Source organism: Sciurus vulgaris, assembly GCF_902686455.1.
Source record: "Sciurus vulgaris genome assembly, chromosome: 1".
Taxonomy (NCBI): domain Eukaryota; kingdom Metazoa; phylum Chordata; class Mammalia; order Rodentia; family Sciuridae; genus Sciurus; species Sciurus vulgaris.
Window position 1 is genome coordinate 98,623,032 of NC_136461.1, and position 23,703 is coordinate 98,646,734.

The 23,703-nt window shown below is 39.6% G+C and overlaps 2 protein-coding genes across 2 annotated transcripts in view; one reads left to right on the forward strand and one right to left on the reverse strand.

Annotated features, from left to right (window-relative positions):
• GNAI3 (G protein subunit alpha i3) overlaps positions 1 to 1,253 on the forward strand; it is a 39,516-nt gene extending 38,263 nt beyond the window's left edge. Inside the window, exon 9 of the mRNA XM_079109449.1 lies at positions 39 to 1,253. The gene's annotated coding sequence lies outside the window, so the exon portion shown is untranslated. The remainder of the gene's footprint in view (positions 1 to 38) is intronic.
• Positions 1,254 to 4,309: 3,056 nt separating this feature from the next.
• On the reverse strand, positions 4,310 to 22,602 carry GNAT2 (G protein subunit alpha transducin 2). The gene is made up of 8 exons (XM_079126687.1): positions 17,122 to 22,602; positions 15,407 to 15,449; positions 15,011 to 15,152; positions 14,162 to 14,319; positions 11,920 to 12,048; positions 11,546 to 11,675; positions 9,947 to 10,100; positions 4,310 to 9,536 (listed from the first exon to the last, which is right to left on the reverse strand). The coding sequence occupies exons 1-8, from the start codon at positions 17,237 to 17,239 to the stop codon at positions 9,346 to 9,348; spliced, it is 1,065 nt and encodes a 354-aa protein (XP_078982813.1). The 5' UTR covers positions 17,240 to 22,602; the 3' UTR covers positions 4,310 to 9,345.
• Between the last annotated feature and the right edge of the window lie 1,101 nt (positions 22,603 to 23,703).

Genomic DNA, 23,703 nt, shown 5'->3' on the forward strand with positions numbered 1-23,703 from the left:
GTAAACTTTTTCTAATTAAGAATGTTCTTCTTTTCTAGCTACAGCAGTGTGGAGTGTTGAGACCAGACATCTTTTGCTGTCTCATGGGGCAGCTGCAAGCATGACGGGACCAGGGAATGGCAGAAGCATGCAGAATCTTAGCACTCTTTAGCACAATCTTCTGTATTAGGGAACATTTAATTGACATGAGATACTCAATTCAGACATTGGAATTGGAACAGCTATACAGCATGGTTTCCTCATCAAGACATCACTTGGATTTTGTAATCTCAAATGTTTAGGGCAGATCTGAAGTTGAGGTGCTGCATTCTAGAACAATATGTGGCTTAACTTTTTTTTTTTTTTTTTTTTTTTCCTTCTTAACAAATCACCAGTAGTTCATTTCTAAAATTTTTTTCATCAAGAATAACTCATCTACTAAATTTTACTTCTTTATTTGCAAATAATCTTTATTAAAACAGTCTTAACTATGCATATGATGTCACCAGATCATCTTGAAAATATTCCTCTTAGTAGGAATTCTTCGTTTTTAACTCTTGGTGTGCTCAGAATATATATCCATAATTACTTAAAATTCTCTCCAGTTATAGGGGCTGTAAATGCAGCTTTTTTTTTTTTTTTAATGAAATTTATGTTACTATTATGTTGAAAGTAAATCGTGGTGGTTTCTAAATGGTAATTACATTTGAGAGGTCTGCAATAAGATTCTAGCTCTCTTTTCTTTAAGCTTATGTGGCTGAAGGTTAATCTTGTTTATGCTCATTACCAAATTACTAGGTAAATGCTGATGTAGTATGATAAAGTCAACATCTTAGATACAGATACACCTAGGGCAGCTGTTAATTAAAAATGCAAATTGCTAAATTCCAAACAGGACCAGTGACTTTGCTGCTACATATCTATTAAATTGACCACTTTGATATTCTTGCTTGTTTTTCTCAGTCATAGGGAGTTTTATATAAGGTGCCCCTTGTTTTCCATCTGTGGTCTTTTTTGTTGGGAGACATCTCTAAAGTATATTAACAGTGCATGCTTTTACTTTGTAAATGTGGTGCCAAATCCCTGTTTGCCATTGTTTTTACTGTAGTAATGTTAAATGTAGTAATCCTTAGTCAGTAAGTTCTTTTACTCAAATGTTGCATTTTAGGACTTTTTCCCACTTTGTCATGTTTACAGATTTTAATCTGTTATAGTTGGCAGCAGTATTAAAATGGTGAGTAAAGAGTCCAGGTTTTCTCTTGTGTGTACCCAGTCTTTTCTGGAAGCATTGTCTTCTGTTTATTTTTACTGCTGCTGAGTATGCTCAGCCTTTGTCTGAGAGTGGGTTTAGGTGGAAGGGTTCCTTGAGAGACTACTCCCTTGGTGTAATAGTATTGTGAATTTTGACTTATGGCTGAAGTATTTATGTCCTATCTGTGTACAAGTAATATGCAATCATAATCTGTCCTCCAGATTTGTGTTTGCTGGTGTACAGAATTATATTCACCTTAGCCTTTAGGTCTTTTTGTTTAACGTACAGCATGTCATTAAATACTGAGCAGACCATTGGAGAAAGGCAAAGAAGAGAAGGCATTTTGAGCATTTCAAATCAGTAATTTGAGCAGTGCCTTTGGGGTCCAATCATATTTAATTGGATTGTTTCATCTTTTGCTGTGACCTTATTCATTGAAGGTTGGTGGTTATCAAAGCTGCTTCAGAAAGCAAGCCTTTAGTGGGAAATTTTTTTTTAAACTTCTTACTCTTTTTGGAAAATCATAACTATGCATGTGGTATCGCTGTATTATCTAACACAGTTTTCATTAGGTGTAGGAAAACTTGATTTGAAAGAAGAAAATTATTAGCTTTAATTGGTGTTTAACTTAAAGCCCACAGTGTAAATATGGGTTGATAGGTCTTACTCATTTTGACTATCTCCTTTGTTTCTGTAATATAGGAAATGAGAACCAGTGAAATACTGTTATTATAGTTTTTCTGTACTCTGGGTTTAATGGAATGATGTTGAAAATCTAAAGTAATAGATAATCCAAAGTTAATTTTACTTTGAAATGCATTTTATATCTTCATTTGAATATATCTATCTGATAGGTTCTTTTTTTAATTAGCCCTTCTATTAACAAAAAATAGTTCTATTTTTCTGTCTTGACACCGTTTATATTCTCTATTCCAACCCTATTATCTCAAGTAACAGCTAAATGTACATCCCTTGAGAATAGATGGGAGGCACTTTAAGTCAATGCTTTTCAAGTATGGCTTGAATCAAAATCACCTGGACCTATCTGAAGAGATTGAATTTTGTCTGGTAGAGTGGTAATCTGTAACTTTCAAAAGATGATTCTTATCAGCTAGGCATTCAAATCACTAATTGATATTTTGAAATAAAAGATCTTTTCTTATAGCAGAGCCAAAAATGTCAGGATGAAACTTCACATCTGTGAACCTGGACAGAAGATTGATATTTTTAATCAGAGAAGCTAAAAGTTGCATTGTCTGTTTTTTTCCCCTGGAGAATGCTGGAGATTTGTAATGGATAATGTTTCTGGGTTTATGTGACCAGACTTTTGGACCATCTAAGAAGTTGGCGTAATTAAGAAAATTAAAGTTTGAACCATAAATACATCCTAGAAGGAAGGATTGCAACAATAGTTTTATGGACAGCTACATCTCCTGATCAAACATTGAGCAAAGAGAATCATTCTCCTTGATAGACAGGCTTTCCTAAACTTACAAATTGAGGCTTGTAATTGATTGCACTTCCTGGAATGCAAATCCCAATGCCCATTATTTATTCATCAGTAGATATAGAGATGATATTTTCATCTTGGGATAGTTCAAATTCTAAATCTCTAGTTCAGTTTAACATTTTATTATTTTTTCTGATGGACCGTTATTTTTCACAAGGTGCTATAATAGGTGAACCAAAATTTTAAAAATCTTTCCTACTTGTGTTGCATGTGTTCATGTGTTATATGTATATCTTAGACTTTTTTAGACTAAAAAAACTGGTTTTTCTAGTTTATTAACTCACCCTGTATTCTTATATCCTGGTCACTGTTCTGTTTTTGACTGTGACTTTGGACATTGCTTTCATTACCTGACTAGTTACTTCATATGTTCTCCATTTGTTTAACCCGTGTGACAAAGTTCTGGAATTTCGTGTTGCAGAACTCCTTGTTGTATTGCAGTTACCTGTAAGTTTAAGCCAGTCTCTCCTTTCAGTTAAAAACCTGCCCTTGATTCTTTTCTCTCTTTCAGATGTTAAACAAACAATAACAACCAAACTCCAAAATCCTCTCATTAGCACTGATTTACCTCAGTGTTACTACTTGTGGAATCTTTTCCCTTTCCTATGTAATACTTCAAGAACAAAGGTATCTTAGTTACCAGTACTGCCAGGTAATTGTTGTGCTCTGTTTCAGACTTCATAGTACAAATCAGAGATCTGACCTGAACAGGCATAGCTCTCCACACAGCTTTATGACTATCATATTTTGTTATATTGTTCTCAGTAACCACAAGAGCAAGAAGTTGATTGTCTACAAGTCTGAAATTGAAGTTGGTTTTGCTGTCAGCTATCAGGGAGTAAAAAGATTTTTTGAGGCAGTAGGGAAATAACTTCAGGTCAAGGTCTTTGTTCCTTTATCTTTGTATAGCTTTTAAAAGTTTCCCCCCAATTTTGTCATTGCCTTTTATGAGTTACTTCTGCTAAGGACAACATACTTTAGAACTAGTCAGTTCAGAACAGGTATTTTCTTTTTTCTTTTTGTGTGGTGCTGGGGTTTGAACCCAGGGCCTTGCACATGTAGGTAAGTGTTCTGCATGTGCTGAGCTACACCCCCAGCCCTTTTTATTTATTTATTTATTTATTTTTTTTTGAGGCAGGTTCTCACTAAATTACCCAACCTGACCTTGAACTTTTTATCCTCCTGCCTCAGCCTCTGGAGTAGCTGATATTACAGGTGTACACCAGGACAGGTGGTGTGTGTGTGTGTGTGTGTTTAAAGTTAATTTTTGAGACAGGGTCTCAATAAGTTTTACTGAAGCTGACCTTTAACTTTTGATCCTCCTAATTCAGCCTCCTTAAAGATCCAGCACACGTTAAACAACAGTACATGAATAACCTCAAAATTACTAGTGAATGACTAAGTTATTTTCTACTTGACAATAGGAAGTACTTTTTTGTATATGACTTAGTGCATTCCAACAGAAAAATTAACCTGAGGACTGGTTGGTCAAAGAACATTCCTACATTTTAGATACAGAGAATTTAGTTTTTATACAAAATTAAAACAAGAAACTTGGTATGTGAACATTTTTATTTCATGTCATTTATTACACGGTAAAAATTGAAAGATGCACACCAAATTAAAGACAAGAAAATCCTGTATTAGAGGTGATTGTATGTGGTAGCATGAGTTGGTGAAATAAAGCAGCACTGGCTAGCTCTAAACTATTGATAGGTCAAATGTAAAAGTCTTCGTATGTCCAGCAGTAATGTTTTCTCTTCCTGAAATCTAGTGGTATTCATAAGATAGCAGAAATAATCAAATATTAATATGCTGTGGGATACACTATCTCAATGTATTAGCTGTTCACTGAACTGTTAAGATCTTTGACAGCTGAAATATTAATTCTGAACTGCCTGGTTTATCTGTGTGCTCCTATCTTCTGCCTACCCTTGCCTTAATATTGAGAAAATCCAGAATAACCCAAAAGACTTATTTATACATGAGAGATTCTCAGTAGTTAGAATAACAGAATTAACCTGTTCTTTCTGTTTATCCTTGTTCATCTAGCATAAAGGTCCAGAAACCTCTGAAAATCTCATGAGATTGAGAGATGTTCGGAGTGATGGGTTCTGGTCCTTTTTCTGCCACCTGCCATGAAGTCTTGTACAGGTTACTTTTAGTCTTATATCACTCATCTGTTTTCTAAAGATGGACTAGACTAAATTATTTCTTCCAGCTATATTCTGTGACCCTGATCAGATAGAAATAACATATTTGAAGATGCTTTGTAATGTTCTTTATGAGACTCAGAATTATACTGCACTGCAAAAAAGTTAACATCCTATGGCAGTACCAACAAACGTATTCTTTGTAGCTGGTGGTCTTTTTGCAGCATTTCCCCCATAGTCATTCTGAAGACCTGAAATGAAGTCGAACTATAAATTACTCTAAATTTGTGAGGCAGGGTGAAAAGTTTGGGTGCTTTGTTCTACATATCTATCATTTCTTCATTTTCTGTTCATACTGGTGCTTGCTTTTTCATATCCAAAAGGCAAAAAAGTTCCCTCCCGCAGTCTCCAATTTGTCTTTCTGACCTCATAGAAACGTCTTCACACATTTACAGAGCAGGACCACCAGAGGCTTTGGCACACTTGCAGTCCCTCGCCCAACACGGAAGTCCTGCTGGAAATTGTGCTGCAGGGGCTGTGCCGGGTAGAGAGGGCAGTGGGAGGTAAGAGCTCTTCACCCTTCACCACCTTCTCCACCCAGCATGGCCAGCACACTTTGGTCTACGGCATATCTCCAAGTAGAGAACGGGGTTTGAATGCTGTTGTTACCTTGGGGATGGGGGTTAATAATCTTATTTGGACTATTTGGTGGGGGAAACAACATGTGAGTTTTATCATCAGAGTAGGAATTGTTACAAGTAAATGTGTCTTTTATGTTGCTTTTAAGACTGAATTATTGTGTTTCTTTTATCCATTGCTCCTTTATTCACAGAAAACACAAAAGCACACTTCTATCTTTTCCATTTTTTAAATTCAAAAATTCAATATTTTAGGACTGGGGATATAGCTCAGTTGGTAGAGTACTTGCCTTGCATGCACAAGGCCCTGGGTTCAATACCCAGCACCACAAAAAGAAAAAGAAAAAAGAAAAATTCAATATTTTATATTTCCTTTTTTTCTTCATGTTAAGTATACATAACATCCAATTTACCACTTTAATCATTTTTGAGTATAAAAATATACCTTCCTTTTCCAGAACTTTTTTCATCTTTATTTAAAATTCTACCTATTGAACAGTAAGTACCTGTTTCCCACCTCTCAGCCCCTCTCTCTTTGAATTTTAGGTAGTTCACATAAGTGGAATCATAGACTATTTGTCTTTTTGTGTCAATCATATTGTATTTTGTTAAAAGTAGAGAAACTATCATTAGATATATGTGAAATGTAGCCTAATTTACATTTGGTTTATTGTCATCAATTCTGTAATTATGCTATGCTAGGGAAGAAGATTATGCCTTCAACAGACAAATTTGTTTATATTTTCGTGATTTTTTTTTTTTCCCCCAATTTCACATTCCATTTTGGGACCTCTGTGTCTTAGTTTGCAGGTGGTTTTGTTAAATATCAGTGATTTAGAGATGGTGTAACTAAAAGTTAACCAAGACTTTGTTGAGAGAGTAGAGTTGCTTATAAAAATGGAAAATTGACTTTATTTATTTAGGCTGTTGGTGGCATGTCTGTAGAAGGACCACTTGCTTTGAATTCAGAAGAGCAATTAGAGTTCATGTTCTACTTGCTAGCAGTGTGGATCTCCATACACCCTGCCTATCCAGGCCTGAACTTCCTACCTATTAAATTGCTAGTAATGGGCCCAGAATATTTTTAAGTTCCTTCTGACCAGCATTCTTAGAATTGAGGTTATAGTTCAAGAAAATGGGGTTGAATCTGTGTTTATGAGTTTGTTATAGAAAATTTCTGATGGATTGTAAAGAGAGGTATGTAAAATTCAAAGGTACTGTACAATATAAATTTAAAGACAGAGTACATGGCATAGATTTGGTTTTGGTCTTTCTTATAATCATTTTATGCAAAAATAACTTTTCATGCACACAAAGAGTCCATGAGATAAAAATAAGCCATTTGTGTAGAAGTAGAAGTGTACTTTTTCTCCAACTTTATACAATACAAGGTTTGGGAACAATGTCTGGGTCTGATGGATTAAGCTGGGGTAAGGGGTTAATGATTTTTTTGGGAAACTTGCTGAAAGCATTGAAGAAGTCCTCTTTACCTTTACTTGGAGGAGAATCCATTCTGGGCAGGGAGTTTCAGAATTTTTTTTTTTACTTTGTTCTAATGTACAGGTGAAGGGGTGCCCCACGCCCCAAAATTTTATTTTGTGTAGACTCATTAGAGGAGTTTTAACTTGAAAACATTTTAAGATAAATGTAACTGGATCCTGTCAACAGCTGTAGGACTCTTGCTTTAAGAACTGCTATCCGACCCCCCCCATCCTCCAAGATAAACTTTTTGAAAATTGTTTGTAGATGATAACATGTGAATTTGTTCATAAGCCAGTTAAAATTTTGGATATGTGTCAGAAAAAAGAAGAGGACTAAAATACAATCCTGTTTTAGTCTGTGAGAGATTTTTAATTGTTCTTTCAGAAGATCTGTTCTACTGACTCAGCTTCCATACAGGTATTGGAGGGAAGGTTCTTTATGAACATTACTAACCAAGGACCCTGGTTTAGACTTCTGTAATTTGACTCATAATCTGTTTCTTCATAGATTCATGGACAAAGGAAAAGCTAATAAGAAGAAGCTAACAGGCTGGCACAATTTCAGGGAAGCGGGGCCATCCTCTATGGAGATAGAATAAATGGTATAAAATACATTTGGGGCCTGAGTAGATAAGATCATATTTAAGGATTCTTTAACCTGAGGCTTCAGACATCAGGGAGTCAATCCATAGACCTGTATTTAGTATGATGGTTTCCTTTGTAATTCTCAGTATTTTATGTATATAAAAAAAACTCTGAGCCAGGCGCTATGGCTCACACATGTAGTCCCAGCTACTTAGCAGGCTGAGGCGGGACAATCATTCGAGTCTATGAGTGGGAGACAGCCTGGGCAAAATAGTGAGACCTCCCTTCAAACAGACAAACAAACAAAATATATTCTGTGAAGAGGTAGGTCCACAGGTTTCATCATACTGCCAGAGGGATCCATGATACAGAACAGACTCAGAATCCTTGCTTAAGTTTTTAATTGTCAGTACCTATAGCCAGATAAGCTTCTTCTGTAATTCTCCTGAGTTGTTGTTTAAGGAAATCAGAAAGACTATTAATTGGATTCAGTTTTAACAGCTGTGATTTATTCTTCAGAGTATTTCAAGCTTATATGCCTCTCTAGTATTAATATTGCTAGTAGCAGACTAAATGTGAATGGGTGTTTCTGGCACTGAGCAGATTTTCATTTTAATGGATTCTTTCTTTTATATGTTAAATCTTGGTTGCCAGGAGCTTTCCTCACTAGTAGTTGTAAATGCTAAATCTATACTTGACTTCACCACCTCCTGTCAAGATAAATGCAAGCTTTGTTTCCTCTCAAAGGAGTTCAAAGGAATAATTTACTCCTTGTTGGTTTGGGAAGATATTGTTTTCAGCCAGCATCACATGGCCCCAACAGCAAAGATTTCCAGTGCCTAAAGCAAGCTCAGCTGCTTTTTTTTATTCTGAAACACGTAGCAGTTGAAATGAGAATTTAAAAATTGCTCACTTCTAAATTCTATGTTAGAGAAATGGTAGCAATAAAATCATATCTTAAGTGGGAGTATGTTAATATCCTCCAAGTTTAGTCATAAAGTATCTTACATAGCTGAACAGTTATTAATAGAGATAAAGGAAACTCAGTCTTTTTGGCAGCCTGAGGGCAGAGGGATAAGCTATGCTTATTAAAGATGATCATTTTTGGGAGTGTGCCTTAGTTTCTAACAAACTAACATTTCTTACCCAGCAATCTGGATCAAGCAAGGCACATGGAGATCTATTAGTAAAAAGGGACTAGTAGATTTATTCAGGCTTTGTTTTTAATAGTTTTTGGGAGGACTGTAGGGAAGGCTTGACCTTTGACTTGGGGTAGTTTGTTGATATACTTTATTCTAAAAGCCAGTGGGTGAATTTCACAAATTTTGCAGCTTTTTTTATGGGCTTGCTTTCTGTGATTAACCATAGCAGCTTTTATGTGTCTTCCCTTCAGTTATGTTTGTACTGCTCAGAATAACCCTGTGAAGTAGGTAGCGAAGTTAGCTTCTTTTTAAGGATGAGAGATTTCAGGCTTAGAGAAATGAAGTGTTCACAGTATTCACATTCTTGTATTAAGCAAAGCCAATGCTGGAACCCGGATCTTATGAGTCCTAGCCTTGTACTCTTTAAACTGCACTAGCTATCCCTCTTTAAAAAGCGATGTGAGATACTGTTGCAGCCATGCATCATTCTCCATCTCCATTGGAGAATGGATTCATTTTTCATGTTACAGTATTTGGACCCGTAATTTTCTGCTTGAAATTATCTAGATTCCAAGTCAGAATGTATACCTGAGGAGTAGTGAAGATTAGAAGAGCCCGCAGTCCTTGAGGTTTTCTTTGATGATAATATCTGTAACTGCATCAAACACAAATTTGACATTCTGTGTATCTGTAGCACAGGTCATGTGACTGTAGATTTCTTTGACATCTTTTCGCATATTGAGGTCAAGGAACTGGCTCTTGATATAATTCCCCGCATCCTCATAGGAGTTGTTCCCTGGTTTTCCAGAAAAATAGTGAAGAAGTGGGATAAATTGTCAGTTGCTTACTTACTTTTTAGGTGACCAACTTGATCCTTGAAATGTTGTTAAACAAATACAACTGGGGTCCTGTCTCTGGAAGGAGGGTTTAGCCTATCGCCCTCCAGTGTTTCTTTCTTGAGTAGGCCAAGGAAATTGAGGAGGGAGGTATCTCTGTGGTTTCTGGTGGGTATCCTTTGAACTCAGTGGCTCTCCTGCATATAATATGTGCTCTGTTCCAGACACATCTGATTTTAAACCTCTAACTGAATGCCCAAGCTTCCCTTGAGACAAAGTACTTTATATCTCCTTAGCATAGAGAATGAGGTGATTAATTGCCAGTTACTACCAAAAGGTATCACTGGTGTCTGGAGCCCTTGACACTTACCATCATACTCTGGAAAACAAATACTGAGATGGACTTTCTTGATTTTTTCCTCAAAAAGATCTTTCTTGTTGAGAAAGAGGACAATGGAAGTAGCCGCAAAGAACTTGTGATTACATATGCTGTTGAACAGATGCAAAGACTCATGCATACGATTCTAGTAAGAGGAAACACCATTGGAGATATCAGATTGGGTTTATGGGTTATTTACTTCCTGTTTTTGCCCTTAGAGAACCAGTGCTCCAAATGTAAAATAATAGATAGGGGAACAGCTTATCTTTTTGTAATGTGGAACACAGCCAGCATAAATGGGTTCCTTCTAACCTCGTTTCTGTCATTTTAATAGCTATATGACTTGGGGGAAATTACTGAGCTTCTCTTGAGTCTCAGTTCCCTTATACTGTTACCATGAAAGTTAAACATCATGGGTCTATGTAGTGGCTGACATACAGGTACACAATAAAAGTTATGTAGCTCTTTGGCAACCAGGACATAAGCAAAGACTTCAACATCCATAAGTACTGCCAATAATAGGGTCCTAGATCTCAGTTTGGGCAGGAACATGACCGGGATACTTTGGTTCTAGTGCCATATGGTGAGGGCTAGAGAACTTCCCAATGCACACCACAAGCACTTCACTCTTTTTATTTCCTTCTCTGATTGCTACTTTGAGAGAATGAGAAGCAGTGCTATATATGTGCCGAGTCTGGAGTTTGCCAATGCCAGCCTGCATGTAGGAGACAGACCGTAACAGACCTGAAGAAGGTTGACACCTGACTTGAGCTCAATCATATAATAAAACAAGAAAAATATAATTTGTAGTCTTATGTCACTTTTATTACTCCTCCAAAACCCTTTAAGAACCCAGAAATTAGGATTAAAGATAGAAGAGACCTTGGAAACTGAATAGTGTTGTAAAACATTTTGGCTAAAAGATTGGAGTGCCCTTTGACATCCTTTATCTCAAACTCAGAGAATGTACCTGCCTAGGTTCTGACACTTGTCCTGCAATGCACTGTCTTATAGAACTTTACAGGTTGAAGGGAACCACCTGAGGGTCCAGCTGTCAATTAAGTTAGCATTTGAGAAACCGCAATCTGCCAGTCTCTCCTTACTTCTCTTGACACTCAGTACCTTTCTAGGTTTCTGAAGTGAGGTTAGTAGCTCAACATCTCTATTTTGCCTAAAGATACACACCATCTGTAGTCTTCCTTGTTCTGACTTTTTCATTTCCTGTTCCTTCCTTAGGCAGCCTGGAAGAGTATAAATGTAATGTCCTTGCATTGCCTACTTGATAAGCCCTTACCTTGCCATATTAAAAAGTACTGAATGCCTCTCAAGAGCTTTGTGATAGTCAAGTAATACTTGGATGTCTAATCTGAGACCAACCTCATAGTAAATCTGGAGCTCTAAAGTGCTAACCAACCTGCAGAAGAGGTATTTTAGAATTGCTTGCATAAGACATTAGTCTGCCAGAGGTCAGCTAGATTGTCAGTGTTCACTGAACTCACCCAGTTTGGGGCATTGGGATGATACAAGCTTAGAGAAATCTTCATGGGAAAATTTGTTCTACTAAAGCTGATGGGTTGAAAGGCCACTTACCACTTCATCATCTTCCACCAGTACCATGTCATAGGCACTGAGGGCTGCACAGAAGATGATGCAGGTGACACCCTCAAAGCAGTGGATCCACTTCTTTCTCTCAGATCTCTGCCCTCCCACATCAAACATCCTGAGGGAAAAAGCAACTATTCATAGATATGCCCAGCATGTGGCCTTACATGCCTTTGGTCTTAATCCCCAAAAGTGGCCACTTTGGAACCAGTTAGCAGCAAAATGAGAAGAGGGAAGGAAAAGGAAAAGAAGTAGGACAGTAATTTAGATTGGGTTTCAGCAGAGGCCTAGAAGCATGCCCATGTCCCTTTTTAGGATTATACACGTGTATCTGAGATGCCCCCAGGAAACCATGTACACACCTGAAATTCAAGTCTTTGACAGAAAACTTGGTCTCAATGATGCCTGTGGTTTTCACTCTAGATCGCAGCACATCTTGTTCATTAGGAAGGTAGTCAGGGTCTGTAATCCGGTCCAGTTGGTTCAGGTAGCTAGAGAAAAGTAGTTTGCATTGATGTCATTACATTTTCCACAACCAAGTTCAAAAAGGTAAAGCATCTTGCCCACAGTCACACAAGTAATATGGTGATAGAAACAGGTCTGGGATCCATATCATTAAATCTATTATTTTTTCCTTCAAATTGCCATGTGTCCTTCCAAAAAAAAAAAAAAAAAAGGGAGGCAATGGGCTAAGAGACTTCCCATTTGAGGCAGGAGTTCCGTCCAATTTAAGTCCTTGGAGTTTACTTGACTGCAAGCTTTTCTAGACTTTGAATGAAATTCACTGGTTTAAATGTGGTGACAAAAGTTCCATCATGAGGCAAGAGTAGACAGAAAGAAACTAGGGACATGAAGACAAATTGGAGGCAAATCATTTGAGCTAAAAAAATTGAACACTGATTTGGATATTGATGATATTAAGGTATTATTAAATATTATGACGATATGTTTTCCTTTAAAAAAAGAATCATAGTATTTTAGAGATAGGTTTTTAGGATGAAACGATATCTGAGATTTGCCTTAAAATCATCTAGTGAAGCCAGGTGCAGTGGCATACACCTATCATCCCAGCTACTCAGGAGGATGAGGGAGAAGGATTACAAATTTGAGGTCAGCAGGTTAGCATGGGCAATTTCATGAGAACCTGTCTCAAAAATAAATAAATAAATAAATAAAAATAAAGGACTGGGGATGTAGCTCAGAGGTAGTGTACTTCTGGATTAATCCCCAGTACTGAAAAAATAAATAATTGAGTGTGGGGGTAAATGAAAAGAGTGGCCATGAATTAACTATTGAAACAAGGTGATTCATTATTTTAGTCCACTTTTGTATATGTTTCAAAGTTAGCGTGAAAAAGAGTTTAAAAAAAAGGATAGGAGTCTCCATGCAGTGGCCTATGCCTATAATCCCAGTGGTTCAGGTGACTGAGATAGGATCATATGTTCAAAGCCATCCTCAGTAACTTGGCAAGGTCCTAACAAGTCAGTGAGACCCTGTCCCTAAATAAAAGGCAAAAAAGGGCTGGGGATATGGCTCAGTGGTTAAGTACAAAAAAACAGAGGAGGAAGGCAGATGTGAAATGAAATGACTGAGATAAAGAGGGAAGGAAAGTTAACACTAATGCCTAATGTATGTCAGGTATTTTTACTTTAAAATTATTGAACCTCATACACCTTCAAGATTCATATCCCCATTTTATAATTGATGGAAAATTTTAGAGGAGTTAAATAACTTGCCTGGGATCAAAAGACATTGTGTTACGCTGTAACAAATAGCTTTGTGGTCAAGCTGACCTGAATGCATTTCCAGCTTCTGGCATTTACTATATGTGACCTTGGGCAAGTTAATTGAACCTCAGTTCAATTAGTATAAAATAGGACTAGTAAAAAGTACTACCTTGAAGGCTTATTGTTTAGATATGTAAAGTGTCTCAAAACAGTACACATGATCCACCTAGCAGAGACAGCCTTTGAAAGGGAGCATTCCAGAGGTAGCAAATGATCCAAATGGGGATTAAATGCATGTCTGTTTGATTGCAAAACTCATGCCCATCTAACATCTGTTAAAGGCAGATTTGATAACTCAGTGTCTTTGTCTTTTGGAAGCAGCTTTGCAAAGTTGCTTGTCTCTGATTCCTGACCACCTTCTTTTGGTTTGCCCTGGTAGTTTCTGAGTCCCCTGCCCTGGCATCCTGACAAAAGCTTTGGCAAAGGAGACCGATTCCTGCATGGTTGTCTAGTAGGTTGCCTGAGTTAACCAATTTGAAAAGTCAATCCTGAAAGAGCTTTCACACATCACAGGTCTCCTGAGAGAGTGACAGAACCACAGGTCTATGTTTGTATCCTGAAGGGAGAGGCTAAGTGTTCAATTTAAGAGAACACAGCTAGGTAGAGGTGTTAAGCAGAGCACTTCTGCTTTGAATTTTGTGTCTTCAGCTTTGTAGGTGGCAGTGAGCCAGGGTGTGGTAATGCAGAGTGGTGGGAACTAGCATATAGCTGTGTAACATTGAGTTTATTGTGAGTTTCCAGCTTTCATGCCAGAAATTTAAGGCAATCCTGGAAGATTGCCTAAGCCTCATCCCACCTTCTCCCCAGTCAGTCTTACTAGGATGCTGAGTCATTGAGCTGATACTCAGCAGCTCTTTCGAAGCAGGCTTGCACTCCACCATCCTTCCACAACTTCCTGATGACCTCCACCAGCTCAGGAGGCATGGTCCCCTCCTCAATGGAGTCGGCCAGGTTATTGAGTTGTCGCCCGTCATCCTGTAATGCAGAAAACTGGCTGAGAATGACATAAGCAATGGTTTCCCAGCAGACTTCCGGGAACACTGCTGAATGGAAAGCAACTTGCTACCAGTGGGTAAGTGGAGGCAGTCTCCAGTGAAGAGTCCATCTGAGAAAACACACTTAACTTTTAAGTATGCTCCCCAGAAGCCAGAAGTAGAGGGTGGCAATATATCCAACCCTGGGATGCCTAGAGGATAGCAGAGGTCAAAGGTGCTTCTCTGATGTTCTGAGCTTCTAAGTCTGAACGTAGACTGCCATAGAATGTGGGTCCTTTACTGCAGGGAGACTGGAAGTTTAAAGGCTACATTGACCATGAAATAAGATGGAAGATAGGAACCCATCACCTTCGATTTTTAAGTGGTTTAAATCTAGGAAAAGTCTCATACTAGAACTAGGGATGTAGCTTCTAAGTTTCATAGCCAGGGCAAGAAGCACAAGGGAGAAATTTAAATGGTAAAAGAGAAGCTGAGAGCAGATTTTGTAAACATTAAAGTGAGGGTCGCGTGCTTCTCTAGGACTAAGATTTGAAATTTGGCATATGGGATTTTAGTTACACAAATAATTTTCTTCTACCCAAATTTCCTCAGCCTGTTGACTTTAGTCTTTTTTTTTTTTCTCATTAGCCTTTTCTGCTTCCACCCTTAACCACGTAACATTAATCACATACCGCACGACTTGGATCAGCATAGTCAATGCCCAGTGTGGACATAGCCCGGATGATAGCCAGGATCGACTGCAACACATTCCCATAGATGACAGTCTTGAACTCCAGGCATTCTTCTGGCGTATACCCATCCTGGTGAATGATCCTTCAAGGGACAGACACCCGATCTTTAGCGGCATCTGAATAACCAGACCTAAGGGATTGGGAACCTAAGGGGATTTAAAAGGTTCTAAGAACCCCATCTCTCTAGTTCTACTGCTATCTTAAAGTGCAGAGCAGGAAATCAGGTCTTTATACTCAGTTTTCTTGAGGCTAAAGAACTTTCACTCTGAGTACCTTCACTAGCTGCACTGAGTACTTCCCCCAACCACAGTCCTTTGGGGTTTTTTTCCTACTCACTTCATCTGCTTGACGATAGTGCTCTTTCCTGACTCCCCAGCACCTGGAAAGAGAAATGCTTATACTTCCAGTTTGCACCAGTTCTCCCCAACATTCCAGTAGGTGGTCTGTGAAAAGTCAGAGTTTTTGCTTGCTTGGGAGCCTTGTAAGGGGAGAACTTGTTGGATGAATGATTGTTGCCCTCAATTTCTGGCACCTTGAGCTCAGGTCATTTGGCCTGGATTGAGAGCAGAATTTCTCAACTTCAGCACTGTTTACATGTTGGGCTGGATTTTCCTTTAGTGGGTACTGACCTGTGCATTGCAGGATGTTTAGCGGCATACCTGACCTCTACTCACTACAGATCAGCATCATCCCACTCTTTAGTTATGACAACGAAAAGTATCTCCAGACATTCCCAAACATCCCGAGGGTCAGAAAACTCCCCATTGAAAATCACTGATTGATTCAGGGGAATTCCTTGGATACATTTTCTCACTGTTTTTGACTCAAACACTAATGAGTAATCTTGGGTAGGACTGGAGAGAGCTGGCCTCTTCACAGAACTATTCTTTCTCCATGGTTCCCTTTATTGACTAAAATATCCTAATGCCCTCTTCACACTCTTCTTCCCACATTGAAAATTGACATTCCCTTCAACCCTCAGTCTATACTACCCTGATCCTTCAACCTCCTCCCACTTAGTCTGTGCTGGTCCTCTAAGCTGCTTATTCTGAACCTAAAATTTGCTTAAGCTTAAAAGCTCTCTCAGTAGTCCCACTATCTCCATTTCCCCTTGTATAACTCCTGAGCTCCTAGGAGCATGGTTTGAGCTTACAGAGATGCTCCTCTGGTGTATCCTTAGGCTGTGCCACAATTGAGTTGGGGAAAGGACATGCCCTTAGCTTGCTGCTCCAATTCCCAGGTTCCTCATGAGCTTGGAAAACCAGCCCAGGTAGCCAGGCCCCACTTGCCCAGTTAGTCTTATTATTGTGATACTATTGGTGCTTTCCCCCGCGACTCCCTTAAGCCAGTTGTCAAATTTTCTTGTCTTGGTTCTATTTATGGCCATGATCAATTTCCCTGACTGACCCACTGAGATGCTTTTATTTTCTCAGTACAGACCAGTGATCTGCTTAGGAGCTCATCAAGTTGATGAACCTCCCATCTGTCAGGGGCTTTAGAGGAAGTTACCTAATAGAAAGCAGGAGGAGACTGCTCCTCCCACCTCAGAATTCTCTACTTCCAAAATTTTTACTGAAAGGAACTTGGCAAGAACCAGTGAGCCTCTGCCTAGGACTATGTGGGAGGATTGTATGTTAAGACTTCTGAATCCATTGATGAGGAAAGGTCCTGTTCTTTCTGATTCCTTGACTGAGAGTTCTCTCACTGCAGATTGGGTAAGTGTCTGCAAGGTTAGGGTTCTTGGATTTGCAAAACCAAAATGAGGTGTTACATTTGGAGATGGTGAGTTCAGTCTCACTCTTGAACTATTACTAGTTCAAGGAAGAGGAGAAAAATTCCAGTAGCTTTGGCATTGTGGGTCCTCTTGGGGTGGCTATCCAGACTTCACATAACAGCCCTCAAGCTCCCTCCTAGTTTGAGACTGGATAGGGAAGAGGGAAACTGGCCAGTCCTCTCTCCCCATGGTGTGTGTTGAAATCCCTCAACCCTAAAGGAAAGCAGGAAGAAGCATTCCATTCCCCTTCTCTGGCATGTCATCCCATCTCACTCACCCAGCAATAGGAGCTTGACAGTCTTGGCTTCCTTGTCAGCATCCTCCTGCAGCTTCTTTTCTAGCTCCTTGGACCTCTTGGCCAGTTCTTTATCCTCAGCACTGGCTCCACTCCCCATCTCTGCTGTCCCCTCCTCAGCTACTTCCTCAGGCTTCTAGGCTTCTCCTATATGTGAGATGGAAAAAAAGGAAAAAATAAGTCCAGATGGAGTATCAATCTCTTGCTTCCCTAAAGGTTGGTTTACATGTGGCTGGGTAAGAGAGCAGGCTGTATGTAGGTTGTTGTACCCTGCCTATCCTGGCTGAGACTCCCTACCCCTATTGGACACCTCTGTCTTAGTCTAGGGATTGTAGTCTTTATGTCTAGCAATGTGATGGGTCAAGCCAATTAAGAGCTTTGCCAATAAGCAAAAGGCAAAGACTCAAACATTCTGTAATGAGAGAAGTGAATGTCAGATTGACACAGAAGAGAAGGTTATAGGAACTCATTGGAATGAAATATGCCTACCTCCATCCTTTTGAGGGTCTCATCCCCTGAAAGTCACTTGTGCCCTTGGAATTACTTGCATTGTAGAGCTAGAGGTTAGGGGCACAAGTATAGGAAGCATTCCTCATGCTGAACCTCCAAATTATAAGGTCTTGGTTTTAAGGGCCTCAAAGCATCAAAGTATACTTGTACATTATAGCAGACTGGTCCTGGCAAAAGATTTTTGTTTGGGGTGGTTCCCTTCCTTGGAAAGATTAGGACTATTTAATGCAAATCCTCCAGTGGTTGTTGCTCCAGGAAGCTACTATCTTTGTTCTTTTGTGTGGGCCCATCTCTGTATGTTATTTCCGTTCTTAGCATTTAGCCCTTCATGTTTTACTAATCTGTTTGCTGTTGTGAATCCACCCCCCCAACCCTACTGAAGGTCAGGGACCAAATCTGATTCATCTCTGAACCACTCAGAACTTGTAGTTCATTAGTGGGTTCTCATTAAAGATTTGGTGAATGAATAAGTGAAGGGAAAAGGATCCATGGTAGAGAGGATAGGACTGCTTACACTTGACCACCAGGCTGCTTGATGCCTGACTTCACTTGGCAGGTGAACTTTGCTGGTATTTAGAGAGGGATTTGTGCTGCCTCACACAACAAACTCTGCTTCATGGGGCAACTGGACTCTTCATTTAATCTTCAGAGGTTGGGGCATCTCATTCTGGCCCTCATCCCAGTTGCCCTAACCAGGAAGAAATGAGGGTGCAATCTGGCAGTTACCTCACAGACATTGAAGAATTTCCACTGGTCATATTTCTCTATGCCATTGTTTCACTTAAATGAGTCATGGCTGGAGCTTCTCGGACCAAGATTATTTAGAACTTTGCTACCCAAAATGTAGTATAACAACCAGCAACATCATGACCTTGAAGTTTGTTAGAAAGGCACAATTTGGGGCCTCGATCCAGAACTTCCAATTCAGAATCTGCATTTTAACAAGATTAAAAGTGACTCTAAGGACATTAAGGTTGGAAAGTACTGCCCTAGGGAATTGTTTTTCCCCCAAATTTGCCTCATCCTGAGAATTCCCCTGGCATGATTGTTTCCATTTTATGAAGTCTTACAAGCCACTGACTGGAAGATCACTTTGCTTTCAAAGATGTTAAAATAGTACTCATATTTTAAAAAGGCATGTTTTAGAATTAGTAGATTTCAGTGATAATGTTAATTCCAGAGCCTGGGAAACTGTATTTTAAATTAATATAATTTTTGTCATCTGCGAAGTTTGAAAAATCCTGGCCTACATCAGTTCTCGATTTTTGGTGTATGTTGGCATTTACTGAAAGCTTTTTAAAAAATACTGATTTAATTGGTCCAGAGTGCAGTCCACGCATGAAGGTTTAAAATTTTCCCTAGGTGATTCCCATGTATAACCAACCTGGAGAACTATTAAGCTAACAAGATTTAACTTCTCTTCCCTTTTAGAGATGGAATTGTCCAGCAGTGACCAGTGGGACAAGAAAGTGGGAGGTTGAACATGGGTCTGCCACCTACCAAACACCCTGAGCCCTGGCCGATCTCCTCTCTGACCTCTTCCAGCTGGCGCCTGGGAGGCCAGTCTCTCGGGGATGTTGGAGAAGCAGGCAGCTGCTGAGTGGCTTTGGTGCAATGGTGTTTTCCCAATCGAAAACTGGCGAGTGCTTATTGACTTAAGGGAAAACAGGACTCTCTGAAATTGTGACATCTTGGCATCTTGGCTATAAGGTTTCAGTAATTATACCTCACTGCCATCCTGCCTTGCCCTGCCCTACCTATAGTACTGGGGATTTATACATAGGCCAGAGTTGTGCTAAAGACATGCCTTTCAAAGCAAGGGACTGCCAGGAACTCTGTTAAACAATTTATGTAGCTCATACCAGTTAATTCTCATAACTTCAAGGTGAATGCTGTTGTCCCTAGTTTACAGACCAGACAACTGAGACTTGAGGGTTCCAAATCTTGTTCAAGGTCACATATCTCAATAAACAGACAATTCAGTGATCTTCCTTGCCACTACTCACCCTTTGCCCCCCCCCCCCAACTCCCAATAAGCAGCCATAGGGCAAACTGGGAACCCAGGAACAACAGCACTTGCATCATAAGAGGAGCCACAAACTTGCTTCACATGTGGGGAAGATACTTGAGCATTTTCCTTTTTTAGCCTCCACTGCTGCAGACTTCTGTGTCCTGCTTTGTTAGCTTTTGTGAGGGAACTCTTGACCCTTGCCTGGTTTGAGAGCATGTTGAGATCCACAACAGTGGCACCATACTATGCCAGGACATGCCCGTCAGGGATCTCTTACCTCCAGTCACCAGCTCTGTGCCTTTTTATCATTACATTTAGGTGCTGTTCTGGTAAAATAGGTAAGGCAGGTAGTGCAGTTCCCATTTTAGAGTTAAGTGAAGTGAAGCACAGGAAATTCTCACCTGAGTAACCACTTTCCTGTCAAGACTCAGGGTTAGCACTCAGATTTTGGTTCACATCCTTTTATCACCACATCATTTTGAAGGGAAGAGGAATAACTGTTTTCCCCCAAATTTGGGGCGTATTCCTGACTTAAGGAGAGATCTTAGGATCTGTCATTATCAGTGATAAATCTTGTCCCACATACAGTGCTGGGATATGACATAGGAGGAAGATGCCTTTAGGACCTTCTAGTACAAAAGAGGAGATGGAGGAAATTTACAAAACAACAGTTTAATTAAAGGAACACTGCTAATGCTGGGGAATTCAGAGCTGTTTAAAACCTAGCCTTCATCCCTGGTAGGAGAGGCAGTTAAACACACATTTAACTGCCACACTGGTAGGTTCTGTGGCAAAAGAAAGGAAGGGGTAGTTGTAAAATGAACAGACTTTCCCTAGAGAAGCAGACCGGCAGTAGAAATGGAAACATGCATTTGGGGAGAGGAAAGAGCATGAAAAAAGGCATAGTGGCACATGAGGTATAAAATGTGCTCAGAGAAGACTGGAAAGTTTGATGCAACTGGACTGAGCAAAAGGTGCATGGAGGGTAGAGGTGGGAGATGAGGACAGGAAAGGGAAATTTTGGGGTCAGCCAGTGAAAGGCCTTGAATGCCAAGTTAAGGGGTTTGGCTAAAATCCAATGGGGACTGAAAAACAAGTACAGAAGGATACAGCTGCATGGTATTAATAAACAGTGCTGGGTGGCTGAGGTGACAGGGTAAGAGGAGGTGGCTGCTGGGAGAAGCTGAGAAACAAGAGCTAAATAGCTTGGTTCTAGAAGAGTCTGGGCATAGGGTGGGGCTTAGGGAATTGCCCTGGCCAAGGATCATTCTGGAATAGCAGGTATCTCTCCTCCCAGATCTAGTGTCTTCTAGGAGTGGTTTGGCCTAGGGAAGCAGGCATCATCAGCGAGCCAGAAGAGAAGAGAAGCAGTTCTTCAGAGAAATAGGAATGTGTAGAAACTGGGGGCCTTTAAATAAGAGCCTGGGTTCCAGGAGGGCCAATTAAAGAACCGGGTGGGAAGAGGCTGGAAGGGAAGCAGCTGTGTTTAGAGGTGGGAAAGATCCCAAAGGCTCAACATTAAGACCTCAATGTGAAAAAAGCAGAGGCTGTAGGAGGATCACTCCTTCCTTTCCCAAGCTCTGTTTTTCTGAAGACAGTGAAAACCCACTGAGATTCTTTCTGATGTTGAGTAGGTGCGAGATAGATGCTTAGCTGTAACCAAGGCAGACTTCCTAGCAGCCACAGTCTACCAGATGGCCAGGAGTAGGGGAGGGTTATATAGAGTGTTGCACATGGGACCACAGAGGCTCATAAAGGACTAATCTGGTTTGCCTGGATTGGGTGGAGAGCAGGGATTGCCACCTATTGGCTAAATAGGTAGGTAGATCTAAAGAGGCAGATGCTAAAGAGGCCTGGCCTAATGCAAGACTATGACTCTTAAAATTATGTCAAACTTTGCATCTTATTAGAATATAGGTGACCTGCACTGTTACATTGTGCTTGATTTTTAATTTTGAGGTCTATTTTGCTCATTCTCAAGAGCCAACAGCCTCAAAATTCCCGAAGTCCCGAGACCACTTTAGAGGACCATATTAAGAATAGCTTCCTTTTTCAAGTCTAGAGTTGGGGGCACCCTGGAGATGATTACAGGGGTTTGCAAGCTCTTGTTATTTCTTTCCCCTTGGTTATGAAAGTAAAGGATATATAATGTAGACAAATTTTAAAATGCAGATAGGTAAAAAGAAAAAATATATACCCCATAATCCCACCACTCACAGATAATCATTTGTTAACTTTTTGGTGTTTCTTTTCTATGCATATATATGTCGCTTAATTTGGACCGTATTATATATACAGTTTTTTTGTATCTGTTTTTTTCAATTTCATGTTGTAAACATTTCGCATCATTAAATAATTCTCCAACTTTAATGACTATTTCATTGTATGCATATGACAATAATTATAAACATTTCTCTAAGGTAAGCCCTTTAACTGTGTGATAAACATTCAGTGATGGACAACCCTGTGCATACATATTTTTCTGGCAGTGGTTTTTAGAACAATTTCCTGAAGGTGGATTACTGAATCATTTAGTAAGAACCTTTTTGGGACTCTTGATTATATATTACTAAATGGCCTTCAGAGCAATTATATCAATTTTTATGGCCACCAGTTGTGTGTATGTTTGTGTGTGTCTCCCATTATATTCACTTTGCTCGCTCTGTTAGGATATTTTTCTTATCTTTGCTATTTTTGATAAGCAAACAGTATCTTCTTGTTCTCTTTTTAGACTTATTCTTTGATAGACTCTCCCACCTGCCATGTTTATGGAGGCCTTTTTTTTTCAGTGCTGGTGACTGAACCCAGGTCCTGGAGGGAATGCTAGGCAAGAGGTCTGAGCTACACCTTCAGCCCAAGACCCTTTATTTTTAAAGTTGTTTGGGGTGAGGAGCAGATGCAGGGGTGCATGGGGTTGACACCAGATGATAGGTAAAGAATAGGGTTCTTGCAAGAATGGAGGAAGGAAGGACTGTATAGAGGGAAAAGAGGGGTGGGAGGGGTGGGGGAAGGGAAAAAATAACAATGAATCAAACAACATTACCCTATGTAAATTTATGATTACACAAATGGTACACCTTTACTCCATGTACAAATAGAGAAACAACATGTATCCCATTTGTTTACAATAAAAAAAAAAGAATAAATATGTTTGTCTTAGAAAAAAAAAAAAAAAAAAAAAAAAAAAAAGAATAGGGTTCTGAGTCCAGAATCTAGGGTGGAGAGAGAATAGGTGACCAACTTTGGGAAGGAACTCTGTGGAGGAGGTGAGAACTGGGAGGAGCTGGACAAACAGCATTAGAACAACTGGGTGTGGGGGCACAGGGCTCCCACAAGAGAGAGAATAGGGAAGAGACTAATTGCTGCTCATACAGTTAATTATATTCAATGAAGTTCCCTTTAGATAAGGATTCTCTGCCCCTTGGGAGTGAGGATTCTAGTTGGATAAGGGTGTATGCAGTCCTCCAAAGAGTCAAACTCCACTTCTTTACAGACTGCAAGATGAATCAATAGGATGTCAATAAGGATCCAAGGCCAAGCCCAAAGCAATGATAATACATGATCGTGGAGTGAGTAGTAACTACAGGCTAGACACAGTTCTAAGCATTTATATTAACTCATTTATCGTAACAGTCATATAAAACAGGTACTCTTCCACTTAAAATGAATGATGAAGCAGAAGCACTGAGAAGTTAAGTAACTTGTTCAATGTCATTCAGGAAGTAGGTGGAATCCGAATTTGAACCCATACATTCCAGCTACGGACTTCAAGCTCATTAGCTATCAAATATAGAAATTAATGTAGGAAGGGATGCTAGCATTGCAGGGCACACACCCTGACTACCAATGCCTGCCAGAAAAAAACTGGACAACCCAGGTGAGAATGCAGAGAATGCAAGGACAGAACCTCTGCTCAAAGTGAATCCTAGGATGAAATAACAGTTACGAGTTTATTGGGCCCTGCCTTTGTGAGAGGAATTGTGCAAAAGGGCTTCACACTTAATCCTCACAATAATCCCTGCGAGTGAGATACATTCATCACC

Bases quoted from the DNA above. Each gene is read 5' to 3' on its own strand.
- GNAT2 (XM_079126687.1), bottom strand. From the start codon at position 17,239: ATGGGGAGTGGAGCCAGTGCTGAGGATAAAGAACTGGCCAAGAGGTCC. The intron at 10,101-11,545 runs GTAAGTGGCCTT...TCCTCTTACTAG, and splicing joins TGGTGGAAGATGATGAAGTG to AATCGTATGCATGAGTCTTT. The intron at 9,537-9,946 runs GTAAGTGTCAAG...CTGGAAAACCAG, and splicing joins TTGTTTTCCAGAGTATGATG to GGAACAACTCCTATGAGGAT.